Here is a 15,043-nt window from a genome sequence, read left to right on the forward strand (position 1 = left end):
CATGTATATGTTTTTGCTCTTTATTCTTTGTTATAGAGCCAAAAAGATTGGAGAAGTGGTTTACCCATACATCTCCATTTTGGATAGATAATTCTTCGTGTTGTTGTTTGTTTAGTGTTTTCCAGAATTGGTTAGAGTCTATGGATTCTTCAATTACATTGAACTGATTTCTGACGTGCTGTTCCTTCTTTTTCCGTAGTGTATTTCTGTATTGTTTTAGTGATTCACCATAGTGAAGGCGTAGACTCAGGTTTTCCGGGTCTCTATGTTTTTGGTTGGACAGGTTTCTCAATTTCTTTCTTAGATTTTTGCATTCTTCATCAAACCATTTGTCATTGTTGTTAATTTTCTTTGGTTTTCTATTTGAGATTTTTAGATTTGATAGGGAAGCTGAGAGGTCAAATATACTGTTAAGATTTTCTACTGTCAAGTTTACACCTTCACTATTGCAGTGGAACGTTTTACCCAGGAAATTGTCTAAAGGGGATTGAATTTGTTGTTGCCTAATTGTTTTTTGGTAGGTTTCCAAACTGCATTCCTTCCATCTATAGCATTTCTTAATGTTACTCAGTTCCTTTGGCTTTGATGCCTCATGATTGAGTATTGCTCTGTTCAAGTAGACTGTGATTTTGCTGTGGTCTGATAGGGGTGTCAGTGGGCTGACTGTGAACGCTCTGAGAGACTCTGGGTTGAGGTCAGTGATAAAGTAGTCTACAGTGCTACTGCCAAGAGATGAGCTATAGGTGTACCTACCATAGGAGTCCCCTCGAAGCCTACCATTGACTATGTACATACCTAGCGTGCGACAGAGCTGCAGGAGTTGTGACCCGTTTTTGTTGGTTATGTTGTCATAGGTGTGCCTAGGGGGGCATATGGGGGAGGGAATGCTGTCACCTGCAGGCAGGTGTTTGTCCCCCTGTGTGCTGAGGGTGTCAGGTTCTTGTCCAGTTCTGGCATTTAGGTCGCCACAGACTAATACATGTCCCTGGGCCTGGAAATGATTGATTTCCCCCTCCAGGATGGAGAAGCTGTCTTCATTAAAGTATGGGGATTCTAGTGGGGGGATATAGGTAGCACATATATAGTATCTATCTATAGTATCTATCTATCTATAGTATCTATAGTATCTATCTATCTATAATATGTATCTATAGTATCTATCTATCTATAGTATCTATCTATCTATAGTATCTATCTATCTATAATATATTTTGTATCTATAGTATCTATCTATAATATCTATCTATAATATCTATATATAGTATCTATCTATCTATCTATCTATCTATCTATCTATCTATCTATCTATCTATCTATCTATCTATCTATAATATATATATCTATCTATAATATCTATAGTATCTATCTATCTATCTATCTATCTATCTATCTATCTATCTATCTATCTATCTATCTATATATCTATCTATCTATCTATCTATCTATCTATCTATTCAATTCAATTCAATTCAAGGGGCTTTATTGGCATGGGAAACATGTGTTAACATTGCCAAAGCAAGTGAGGTAGGTAATATACAAAAGTCAAATAAACAATAAAAATGAACAGTAAACATTACACATACAGAAGTTTCAAAACAATAAAGACATTACAAATGTCATATTATATATATGCAGTGTTGTAACAATGTACAAATGGTTAAAGCACACAAGTTAAAATAAATAAACATAAATATGGGTTGTATTTACAGTGGTGTTTGTTCTTCACTGGTTGCCCTTTTCTTGTGGCAACAGGTCACAAATCTTGCTGCTGTGATGGCACACTGTGGAATTTCACCCAGTAGATATGGGAGTTTATCAAAATTGGATTTGTTTTCGAATTCTTTGTGGATCTGTGTAATCTGAGGGAAATATGTCTCTCTAATATGGTCATACATTGGGCAGGAGGTTAGGAAGTGCAGCTCAGTTTCCACCTCATTTTGTGGGCAGTGTGCACATAGCCTGTCTTCTCTTGAGAGCCATGTCTGCCTACGGCGGCCTTTCTCAATAGCAAGGCTATGCTCACTGAGTCTGTACATAGTCAAAGCTTTCCTTAAGTTTGGGTCAGTCACAGTGGTCAGGTATTCTGCCACTGTGTACTCTCTGTTTAGGGCCAAATAGCATTCTAGTTTGCTCTGTTTTTTTGTTAATTCTTTCCAATGTGTCAAGTAATTATCTTTTTGTTTTCTCATGATTTGGTTGGGTCTAATTGTGCTGTTGTCCTGGGGCTCTGTGGGGTGTGTTTGTGTTTGTGAACAGAGCCCTAGGACCAGCTTGCTTAGGGGACTCTTCTCCAGGTTCATCTCTCTGTAGGTGATGGCTTTGTTATGGAAGGTATCTATCTATCTATCTATCTATCTATCTATCTATCTATCTATCTATCTATCTATCTATCTATCTATCTATCTATCTATAGTATCTATCTATAGTATCTATCTATTGTATCTATCTATAGTATCTATAGTACCTATCTATAGTACCTATCTATAGTATCTATCTATCTATCTATCTATCTATCTATCTATCTATCTATCTATCTATCTATCTATCTATCTATCTATAGTATCTATCTATCTATCTATCTATCTATCTATCTATCTATCTATCTATCTATCTATCTATAGTATCTATCTATAGTATCTATCTATCTATAGTATCTATCTAGCTATAGTATCTATAGTATCTATCTATCTATAGTATCTATCTATAGTATCTATCTATTGTATCTATCTATAGTATCTATAGTACCTATCTATAGTATCTATCTATAGTACCTATCTATAGTATCTATCTATCTATCTATCTATCTATCTATCTATCTATCTATCTATCTATCTATCTATCTATCTATCTATCTATCTATCTATCTATCTATCTATCTATCTATCTATCTAGCACACTGTGGACATGCTGCCTGGTTGCTAGTTAACACCTTTCTATAAAGCAGATACTGTTTGCTTGTTAATCTACACAACACTCTTTCCCTCACTGAGCTAACCAAGATATCCGTAGTGAATGTATTGTATGTATGTGAATGCATTTGTGTTGGTATGTGGTGTGTGGAATACATTCCATCCACAACCGTACAAGCCACCACCATGTCTGCAATTATAGTTAATAACCAGGCATGACTCCAGCTTGGCCCGCCCCCTTGTTGTCCCCCATATGTCCCTCTGCTCTGGGAATAAACAGGAGGGACAGAGACAGAGTGTGTGGGACAGACAGGAATGTGGGCCCTAGTCACCACCAAGCAGCATGGTCAGAACTCAGCACTGACACAGACAGACACAGGCACGCGCACACACAGACACGCACACGCAGTGTCAGCAGGACTGCCCCCCCCTCCATCAGAACCGTCAGCACTGTCCCTTAAGGCCTCAGTGCCAAACGTTCCCTATACCCTACTGTCACATTTGTTACATGTGTTATATATTGAACAGCTGGCATTCTGACTTCTGGACCCCAGCAGAGTAATGTGTTATGAATAATGACAGTTGTTCGGAAGGATGGACTTTGTCTCTGTCTTTCTCTGCTCTCGTCTCTGTGACTGTGGGTTTGACAATGCAGGTAACAGGATCAGGCCAAAGACATCAGCCAGAGTGAAAAGCTCTGCGTGTTAGCCGCCCCGGGCCGGCAACATCTGTCAGGGAGTCTTATTTACCCCCCCTCCTTCCTTCCTTCCTTCCCTCCCTCCCTCCCTCCCTCTGCTCCACGCCGCGCCACTCAGGGTAAACACTCGTGTGCCAGTTTTAATGAATCGCAAACGATGGCCATATGGACCAGCAGATCAGCCCAGCGCCAGGCAGGCTGCAGGAGACTGGGTTGGAAATCGGCAGGGTCCTACTCTCTTTATCTACCGAGCTTCAATCAGCTCTACACTCACACAGTAATGGAGGAATCACACACGGCTCAGGCACAGACACCAGGTCGCTTTCTACACTGGCCAGCCATCCGGAGAATATTCTTTGTTTGTTTGGGTGGGTTTTGTTCTCGAAAGCCCTTACTTTCATCGCCATATGCAAGCTAATATCAGAAGTGAAAGCTGCTCACAGGGATATACTGGAAAATAACCTGGGGATTCCTAGGCAGCCTTCTGGGAACAGGGAGGGAGTGTCTACGTTGTGTTTTGATGTGCTTACCTTGAGGAACGGAATGACAAAGGGACGCAGCGGGAAGTTGGTAGCCTCCTGGAGTTTGGAGTGGAACTCTTCTATGGTCAGGGTGGAATTCTGTCAAAAACCAGAAGAAGGGAGAGATTGGAACACTTGGAGAAGAAGCTTCACAGTATAACTAGGAGACAGACAAAGCTGGACATGGAGAGACAGAAAGAGATATTGGACACAACTAAGTAAGTACTGTGAAGAAAAGTAGGAGAAGTAGGAGAATGAGTGGGAGAGATAGACAGACAAGGGGAGAGGGACAGAGAATAGGCGAAGAGGCGAGCAGGACTTACCACCAGACCCAGCACCAGACTGCGGACCCGCTCTCCGATCTCGGGCGAGATGTCGTTGCCGAACTGCTGCAGCGTGGTGAGGAAACGCTTGAGCTTGCAGAGCTGGCGGGCGCCGCAGGCCGGCGGCAGCTGCTGATTGGACAGGGAGGCGGTGGACGACATGGCGGGGCCGTTGCTGAAGCCGTTGGGTGTAGAGGGCGCCCCGTTGAGCGACGTGGGCGAGTGACTTGAGTGACTGCTCCCGTTCAGCACTGCAGGGAGAGAGAGGGAGAGAGGCCCTCCGTCAGTACCAGTCTGTTGTCCTCCTCCATCCTCCTGTCCCTCTACCTCCTCCCCCCGGGCGCCATGCGGTGTGAGGGCGCTGGAGGACAGGGTCGAGGAGGGTGGTGAAGGCACATGCATCCTTAAGGTTGAGGGGGAGCGCTCCAGGGAACATACTAAGGCTGGGGCCAGGGCACACACTAAGGCTGTGGCCAGGGAACACACTAAGGCTGGGGACAGGGCACATACTAAGGCTGGGGCCAGGGCACACACTAAGGCTGGGGCCAGGGCACACACTAAGGCTGGGGCCAGGGAACACACTAAGGCTGAGGCCAGGGCACACACTAATGCTGGGGCCAGGGCACATACTAAGGCTGGGGCCAGGGAACACACTAAGGCTGGGGCCAGGGAACACACTAAGGCTGGGGACAGGGCACATACTAAGGCTGGGGCCAGGGCACATACTAAGGCTGGGGACAGGGCACATACTAAGGCTGGGGCCAGGGCACATACTAAGGCTGGGGCCAGGGCACATACTAAGGCTGGGGCCAGGGCACATACTAAGGCTGGGGACAGGGCACATACTAAGGCTGGGGCCAGGGCACATACTAAGGCTGGGGCCAGGGCACATACTAAGGCTGGGGCCAGGGCACATACTAAGGCTGGGGCCAGGGCACATACTAAGGCTGGGGCCAGGGCACATACTAAGGCTGGGGCCAGGGCACATACTAAGGCTGGGGCCAGGGCACATACTAAGGCTGGGGCCAGGGCACATACTAAGGCTGGGGCCAGGGCACATACTAAGGCTGGGGCCAGGGCACACACTAAGGCTGGGTAAAGACACTTGGGTGCTAACATGTACTCTGCTGCTCCTGCTTCGCCACGGCTCATACCAGTTTGAGTGAAGGCTCTGTGTGCAGTAACTTCAGCTGCCTCTCACAAGTGGGACCGTTTGACCCTCCCCCCTCTCTCCCAGTGCCCCTCCTCCCCTTCGCCAGTCTGTTTCTAACTTTCACTCACCCACTCACTCAGTAGGACACAACTATAAGAGGAACGTGTTAAAGAGGTGCCAAAAATAGGCCTGTGGCCTGTGTTAGTTTATTCCAATAGCAGGTGTGTTGCTAAATCAGTCCTTGCACATGTCCACCAGCTGAAAGTAGATTTGCAGCTTTCAGGTTCAGTGCACCCCCACCCCGCCTCCCCACCCTGCCTGGCTGTCACACTCCTGCTCCACACCCCTCCACTACTCCCTCGGTTCCACGCTCCACCTTTCCCCTGCTTCATCTACTGAATGGTACATTACCCAATATTGGTGGGATATTCTTACACTCTATCCCTTGTCTTCAGTGACTGTCACAACAAGAAGTATGTCTCAATCAGAATGAAATAATATTCAATTCACTCATTTGGATCTCATCATATAGTATACTATTCTGTTTCCTCTGATATTTCTGATATGGGTTGTTTTGGAGTGTTTATACACGGTGTATACTGCATATAATTCTGATGTTTTTATGTTTAGTTTATTCTTGGTCTTGGGTGTATGTGGCTGAATTATTGAGATATTAAAGGATGTATGCATGTGTGAGTGAGTTTAATATGATATGATTTAAGCTTGTTGGGCGGTATACCATATATACCGTATACCAGGGTATTTTGAAATGTTGAAACTATTTATTTGAGGCTTTTCAATACATTTGAATATTTGTAGCTACTTTTTAAGTAAATACCTTTAGTTAACTTGTGCAATACGTTAAGCGATAAAGCAGATCGCATTCTTCATTTCACCTGTCACATTATTTTACATTATAAGGCTAACCGTAGTTCCCCAGAACAGTGGAGCCAGTCACATGTTTGTTTGAAATAGCACAACGGGAGAAAGCGGAGCAGGTGAGTCCAGTGGTCGGGTTTTATATTGAAAGCCAACAGTGTTATTTTGCTTCAATAGAGTAATCAGGGATGTGCAACTATAGTGGTCCTTCACAGAAAATACTTAAGTATAACACATTTTTGGAGAAAATAGCTTTATTTTCATCAGATGACAACAGAAGTGCAATGCTATTTGGCTGGCAGCTAGCTACGCAAGTAAATGAGCTTCCAATGTAAAAATACGTAATTTTTTGCAAAAACTGTACTTGGCCATCATATTTCTAATGTTTATCATAGAAAGAATGTAGCCAGCTACATTTCCTAATGTTTTGTTGAAAGTTAATCTGGCATTTTACCAGAGAAAAGTAAGCTGCCTACACCGTGAAAAGCACCGGAGAAAAGTAGCTAGAAATCAGTCAGAGTGCTGAATGCCCATGGTGAATTCTCATCTGAGTGGAGAAATACAACTGAAGCACGAAATTAGTCTGTGTTTAAAAAAATGCAGCAAGATATTTCTTTAGCGTTTTATCTTTCTTTCCTGCGTGAAAAACGCAGAATTCTGCATTTACACGACCCCTTAAGTTTAACTTGTGAGTTAATGTAAGTAAGTGGCTAAACTAATAAGGTGACGGGGAATCATACTGTGTTAGCTTTCTGCCATGTTTGAGAAGTCAAAACTCTTTGGATGAGTTATCTGTACAGCTTCCACGATCTTGATTTCCAGTACTGTTCTTCCTTAAGACAAGCATGCGTCGGAACTTTGTTCATTTGGACAATGTCTCTCGTCCACATTCGCTTGTAAATGTCCAAACTCACCAAAAATGACATTTGGTAGTGCCTACCTATATATGTATACATTTCTTAGCAGGATTGCCTGTCTCTGCAATTAGTTTATTATCATTTTGCGCTCATTAGCATATTTAGCTAGCAGCCTCAATCGAAATTCAATAATACTTGTGCAATTTTTTTTTGCATTCTGGTAATAGATGCCCAATGGATTTTTGGGGCATTTTTTTGGCGCCACCTTGTGTACTAAGCCAGGAATACCGTATATCCCGGTATGAGAGAAGGACGGTATGACTGTATATCCCAGTATGAGCGAAGGACGGTATGACCGTATATCCTGGTATGAGAGAAGGGCAGATATGAGAGAAGGACGGTATGACCGTATATCCCGGTATGAGCGAAGGACGGTATGACCGTATATCCCGGTATGAGAGAAGGGCAGATATGAGAGAAGGACGGTATGACCGTATATCCCGGTATGAGCGAAGGACGGTATGACCGTATATCCCGGTATGAGCGAAGGACGGTATGACCGTATATCCCGGTATGAGAGAAGGGCAGATATGAGAGAAGGACGGTATGACCGTATATCCTGGTATGAGAGAAGAGCGGATATGAGAGAAGGACGGTATGACCGTATATCCCGGTATGAGCGAAGGACGGTATGACCGTATACAGTGATCCCTCGCCACTTCGCGGTTCACTTATCGCGGATTCGCTATTTCGCGGATTTTCATAATGCATTTTTTTTTTTTTTTTGGTGCATTGTGCTCTGCATTCTGATTCGCTAAAAACTCACTCCCGCTTCTTGTATCAAAACATGCTACGAATTGTGCTATCATTTTGTCGTCTCGTGCAGTTATGTGTACGTACATAAAACAGCTTGGCAAATTTACATTAAGTTGGCCAGGAAGGAAGGAAGGACTAACGCTTGGTCGCTTAGCAACCATGGTGCGAATGGCCACTGAACTTAAGCGAGTAGCTGAGGAATGGGACCCTTTGATGAGCCGTTCATTACAGTTCTCCAACGTAATCGATGGTGGCATGTCGGTGTACAAGGATCTTTTTGCAAAGAAGAAAAAAGAGCGACAACAGCTGCCTATCACTATGTTCTTCTCCCGAACAAACACACCTGCACCGCGGGCTTCAGAAGAAGAGAACACTGCAGAGCGCAGTCAGGATGCAGCGGCCCAGTCTGAAGAGCAGTGAAACGGCCTACACGTGAGTCACTGTATTTGTATACATGTAATAGTTGCTAATTGTAAAAAAAAAAAAAGTTTTCTATTTCGCGGATTTCACTTATCGCGGGTCATTTTCGGAACGTAACCCCCGCGATAAACGAGGGATTACTGTATCCCGGTATGAGCGAAGGACGGTATGAACGTATATCCCGGTATGAGAGAAGGGCGGATATGAGAGAAGGATGCTATGACGATCTGAGTACCACCCATCCCTAATATGTTTGAAAACATTTCAATCTGAAGGGCGTTTCACTTCTGCCCCAGTTTGTTGGAGTGCATATGGCAGTACGCCAACAGTGTGTGTTAGATGGTGTTTGAATATATGTTCCAGTACACAGTTCCTCTCATTTCTACCCTCGAATCTAATCTGTCCATTGGAGCCTGGTCGGTCGGCACACATGTGGGCTAACCATGTGACCTGCCACTTGTGTTCTGGTTTTAGAGGGGAGAGCGAGCTACACTGTTTCACAACAGGTGAAACAACACGGCCTGTCATTGTTATATAGGGAAGAAAGTGGGCTGTAGCCCAGTGAGCCCAGCAATGCCCCCTGTATCACTACAGCCGGTAAACAAGCCCCCCCCACACACACAGACACACAAACACTGAGACAATGCCACAGCCATTCTCACACATACTCCAAGACACTTGTTCCAAACGGGAATTCTACCTGTACACACAAGTGACTGAAGTCTTGGTCATTTTGAAGCTATCATCAGAAACCCACAGCCAGGCCTATGGAGCCCAGCAGCTGCCTGTAGCAGCCTGTTTCTCCTGCAGCCCAGGCAGGTTCCCTTCCTAACAGCCTAACAGCCTAACAGACGCAGAGGTAGAGCCGTGCCAATGACAGAGAAGAGCTGATGCAGCACTCCTACCAGCTCACTATTCTGTTCACATCCTGCCCGGCCCGATGCTGCACAAAACACCTTCAAGATAGATACATAGTACCACCTCAGGGAATTTACAAGGTTCTTTATAAAGTTAGAAAGAGGATTCAGGCATTCAAGGGAAAACACAGACAGGGTAGCAATACAGAATAGTAGTTTATGCTAGGTAAAATATGACAGAAGTATTTTTGAAATTGATGCATACATATATGCATGCATACATATTTTAGAGTGTCTATTTGGGTGCAAAGTGCAAACAGAGAAATAATGAATAAAAAAAATGCCTTACTTGACCTACTGGTGGTGGGTGTGAATGAAGCGTTGCGATTGGGTGCCTGGCTGACGGCCGGGGGTGGAGGTGGCATTGTGGGCGGAGTCAACCTGGGCTGGGTTTTGACATCAGCAGGTGAATCGGGCATCGTTCCAACCTTCTGTTCTGTGCTACCTGCAGGAGAGAGAGAGAGAGAGAGAGAGAGAGAGAGAGAGAGAGAGAGAGAGAGAGAGAGAGAGAGAGAGAGAGAGAGAGAGAGAGAGAGAGAGAGAGAGAGAGAGAGAGAGAGAGAGAGAGAGCACGTCAGAAATCAGCTCAATGTAATTGAAGACTCCATAGACTCTAACCAATTCTGGGAAAATTGGAAAACACTAAACAAACAACAACACGAAGAATTATCTATCCAAAATGGAGATGTATGGGTAAACCACTTCTCCAATCTTTTTGGCTCTATAACAAAGAATAAAGAACAAAAACATATACATGATCAAATACAAATCCTAGAATCAACTATTAAAGACTACCAGAACCCATTGGATTCTCCAATTACCTTGAATGAGTTACAGGACAAAATAAAAACCCTCAAACCCAAAAAGGCCTGTGGTGTTGATGGTATCCTTAATGAAATGATCAAATATACAGACAACAAATTCCAATTGGCTATACTAAAACTCTTTAACATCGTCCTTAGCTCTGGCATCTTCCCCAATATTTGGAACCAAGGACTGATCACCCCAATCCACAAAAGTGGAGACAAATTTGACCCCAATAACTACCGTGGAATATGCGTCAACAGTAACCTTGGGAAAATACTCTGCATTATCATTAACAGCAGACTTGTACATTTCCTCAATGAAAACAATGTACTGAGCAAATGTCAAATTGGCTTTTTACCAAATTACCGTACAACAGACCATGTATTCACCCTACACACCCTAATTGACAACCAAACAAACAAAAACAAAGGCAAAGTCTTCTCATGCTTTGTTGATTTCAAAAAAGCCTTCGACTCAATTTGGCATGAGGGTCTGCTATACAAATTGATGGAAAGTGGTGTTGGGGGTAAAACATACGACATTATAAAATCCATGTACACAAACAACAAGTGTGCGGTTAAAATTGGCAAAAAACACACACATTTCTTCACACAGGGTCGTGGGGTGAGACAGGGATGCAGCTTAAGCCCCACCCTCTTCAACATATATATCAACGAATTGGCGCGGGCACTAGAACAGTCTGCAGCACCCGGTCTCACCCTACTAGAATCCGAAGTCAAATGTCTACTGTTTGCTGATGATCTGGTGCTTCTGTCACCAACCAAGGAGGGCCTACAGCAGCACCTAGATCTTCTGCACAGATTCTGTCAGACCTGGTCCCTGACAGTAAATCTCAGTAAGACCAAAATAATGGTGTTCCAAAAAAGGTCCAGTCACCAGGACCACAAATTCCATCTAGACACCGTTGCCCTAGAGCACACAAAAAACTATACATACCTCGGCCTAAACATCAGCACCACAGGTAACTTCCACAAAGCTGTGAACGATCTGAGAGACAAGGCAAGAAGGGCCTTCTATGCCATCAAAAGGAACATAAATTTCAACATACCAATTAGGATCTGGCTAAAAATACTTGAATCAGTCATAGAGCCCATTGCCCTTTATGGTTGTGAGGTCTGGGGTCCGCTCACCAACCAAGATTTCACAAAATGGGACAAACACCAAATTGAGACTCTGCATGCAGAATTCTGCAAAAATATCCTCCGTGTACAACGTAGAACACCAAATAATGCATGCAGAGCAGAATTAGGCCGATACCCACTAATTATCAAAATCCAGAAAAGAGCCGTTAAATTCTACAACCACCTAAAAGGAAGCGATTCCCAAACCTTCCATAACAAAGCCATCACCTACAGAGAGATGAACCTGGAGAAGAGTCCCCTAAGCAAGCTGGTCCTAGGGCTCTGTTCACAAACACAAACACACCCCACAGAGCCCCAGGACAACAGCACAATTAGACCCAACCAAATCATGAGAAAACAAAAAGATAATTACTTGACACATTGGAAAGAATTAACAAAAAAACAGAGCAAACTAGAATGCTATTTGGCCCTAAACAGAGAGTACACAGTGGCAGAATACCTGACCACTGTGACTGACCCAAACTTAAGGAAAGCTTTGACTATGTACAGACTCAGTGAGCATAGCCTTGCTATTGAGAAAGGCCGCCGTAGGCAGACATGGCTCTCAAGAGAAGACAGGCTATGTGCACACTGCCCACAAAATGAGGTGGAAACTGAGCTGCACTTCCTAACCTCCTGCCCAATGTATGACCATATTAGAGAGACATATTTCCCTCAGATTACACAGATCCACAAAGAATTCGAAAACAAATCCAATTTTGATAAACTCCCATATCTACTGGGTGAAATTCCACAGTGTGCCATCACAGCAGCAAGATTTGTGACCTGTTGCCACAAGAAAAGGGCAACCAGTGAAGAACAAACACCACTGTAAATACAACCCATATTTATGTTTATTTATTTTAACTTGTGTGCTTTAACCATTTGTACATTGTTACAACACTGCATATATATAATATGACATTTGTAATGTCTTTATTGTTTTGAAACTTCTGTATGTGTAATGTTTACTGTTCATTTTTATTGTTTATTTGACTTTTGTATATTACCTACCTCACTTGCTTTGGCAATGTTAACACATGTTTCCCATGCCAATAAAGCCCCTTGAATTGAATTGAATTGAATTGAATTGAATTGAGAGAGAGAGAGAGAGAGAGAGAGAGAGAGAGAGAGAGAGAGAGAGAGAGAGAGAGAGAGAGAGAGAGAGAGAGAGAGAGAGAGAGAGAGAGAGAGAGAGAGAGAGAGAGAGAGAGAGAGAGAGAGAGAGAGAGAGAGAGAGAGAGAGAAACAAGAAGACACATCAGACACCAACAGTATATCTGCCCCCAGACGCAGACATCCAGGTACAGAACGCACACAATCAAAATCAGACCCAAACAAGCAATTTAATTCTCCGAAAAAATTCTTAATAGCGAGTTGTATTTATTGATCAATGTTGCTTCCATTATCTGACACCCACTCATGACCCACTGATTTGTTATGAGAGAGAATGTATTGATGGCCTGGCTGTGAGGTCTTGTTTTTCCTGCAGAGACTCTGGCTGCGGTCCAAACACTTAAAAGACACATCCTATCTCCTCAGCCCTCAAATTAGTGGACACTTCTGATGACGTATCATGACGTCTGGCGAGTATACACTTGCAGGGCAAGGGGCGAGGGAGGAAGGAATGATTTTTAAATGGACCACCCTTGGCCAGAAATTTGTCACTCGTTCATCCCGCGATGATTGTGCTTTCAGCCACCGGTGGCTTGTGGCTGCTTTATATGCACTACATTCAATTATGAGTGCATGTCTACTTATACTAAATACATCATTATTAATATACACCTACTGTATGATAGCTAGCCAATTAATTATCTAACTAACGTTAGCCTGCCTAGCTGGAACTTCTGAAGAAGGAAAATCTATTATTCTACAATTTCCAAAAGATACCCAAACAAAAACATATTTACTTTTTACGTAGTAGCAACATTTCTAACCTATTTGCATTTGTTTTTACTTACACTTGTATGTTGACTTCTCCGTTGATGTTGTTTTTAAGTTTTCACTGACTTTTCTTAGCGGATGTACAACCGTTGCAAATTGAATTGTGGGGAGTTTCAGGCCCCGGATAATTTGTACACTCACAAAGCCGACTGAAAACGAGGGTTTACGTTGCAAACTTCCCTTGCTTGGCTAATAATTTGGACCACCCTCCAAGATGGCGACGGGGATTCCCCCAAGGGCATAAGGCGAAGGTAAGTGGACGAGGGTGTGTCTTTTAAGTGTTTGGACCGTAGCCTCTGTGAACGATGTCGTACTACAGTAGAGAGACAGAGATAGAGAGATGGGGGCTTGGAACGACACGCAAAATATTACAGCTCTTGGATAAAGTAACACCTGCTGGTCCACTCAGCTGCTGCTGACGGGACCCCCCGCCACTCTCCCTCCCCACCCCTCCGCTCCAGTCCCACTGACACTCCCCGCCTGTCCCCTCTCGTCCTCCATATGGACAGGCGCTTGACAGTCAGTGACAAGTGCAGCTGGATCTGCCGCTGTCCATCACAGAGACACTTCTACGAGGCTGCAACGAGGCCCCCAGCAGGGACCAAACAAGGCAAGGTAGGGCTGCTCCGGTTGGGGACAGGTGGGACGGGACGGCCTGGAGCGGTCAGGTGGCATCGCCTTTTCCAGGAGATAGGACAAGGGCTGCTATTCCCCTGCCGTGCCCTGCCGCCTCCCACATACACAGGGACACACGAGCTTGTCACTGCCCAGTCTCCACACTGGCTTGTCACTGCCCAGTCCCCACACTGGCTTGTCACTGCCCAGTCCCCACACTGGCTTGTCACTGCCCAGTCCCCACACTGGCTTGTCACTGCCCAGTCCCCACACGAGCTTGTCACTGCCCAGTCCCCAGAATGGCTTGTCACTGCCCAGTCCCCACACTGGCTTGTCACTGCCCAGTCCCCACACTGGCTTGTCACTGTCCAGTCCCCACACTGGCTTGTCACTATCCAGTCTCCACACTGGCTTGTCACTGCCCAGTCTCCACACTGGCTTGTCACTGTCCAGTCTCCACACTGGCTTGCCACTGCCCAGTCTCCACACTGGCTTGTCACTGCCCAGTCCCCACACTGGCTTGTCACTGTCCAGTCTCCACACTGGCTTGCCACTGTCCAGTCTCCACACTGGCTTGCCACTGCCCAGTCTCCACACTGGCTTGTCACTGTCCAGTCCCCACACTGGCTTGTCACTGCCCAGTCCCCACACTGGCTTGTCACTGTCCAGTCCCCACACTGGCTTGTCACTGCCCAGTCCTCACACTGGCTTGTCACTGCCCAGTCCCCACACTGGCTTGTCACTGCCCAGTCCCCACACTGGCTTGTCACTGCCCAGTCCCCACACTGGCTTGTCACTACCCAGTCCCCACACTGGCTTGTCACTGCCCAGTCCCCACACTGGCTTGTCACTGCCCAGTCCTCACACTGGCACTCTTTCTGCCTCCTACTATGACCACAACAACTCTTGTAGTTTCTTAAGCAAAGCTGCAGAGAGAAGACTGTAAATGTCAGTTATCTTTTTGATGTATTAAAGGGTCTATTGATTGCAATCTCAAATACATCGTTTACACATAATCACATACTTTTTCATTCAAAATA

The 15,043-nt window shown here is 44.7% G+C and overlaps 1 protein-coding gene across 7 annotated transcripts in view; it reads right to left on the reverse strand.

Moving 5' to 3' along the window:
• Window positions 1–15,043, reverse strand: part of LOC139575936 (protein CBFA2T3-like) — a 66,789-nt gene that overhangs the window by 25,135 nt on the left and 26,611 nt on the right. For 3 of the 7 annotated variants that reach the window (XM_071401418.1, XM_071401414.1, XM_071401416.1), the window contains exons 2-4: window positions 9,782–9,933; window positions 4,451–4,701; window positions 4,137–4,226 (exon numbers count right to left, since the gene is read on the reverse strand). In XM_071401418.1, coding sequence (XP_071257519.1) covers window positions 4,137–4,226; window positions 4,451–4,701; window positions 9,782–9,933 — 493 coding nt within the window. Of the gene's footprint in view, window positions 1–4,136; window positions 4,227–4,450; window positions 4,702–9,781; window positions 9,938–15,043 lie in introns of all 7 variants that reach the window. The other 4 variants (XM_071401415.1, XM_071401417.1, XM_071401419.1 and 1 more) reach the window with 2 other exon arrangements.

The sequence above is a fragment of the Salvelinus alpinus genome, chromosome 5, assembly GCF_045679555.1.
Source record: "Salvelinus alpinus chromosome 5, SLU_Salpinus.1, whole genome shotgun sequence".
Taxonomy (NCBI): Eukaryota; Metazoa; Chordata; class Actinopteri; order Salmoniformes; family Salmonidae; genus Salvelinus; species Salvelinus alpinus.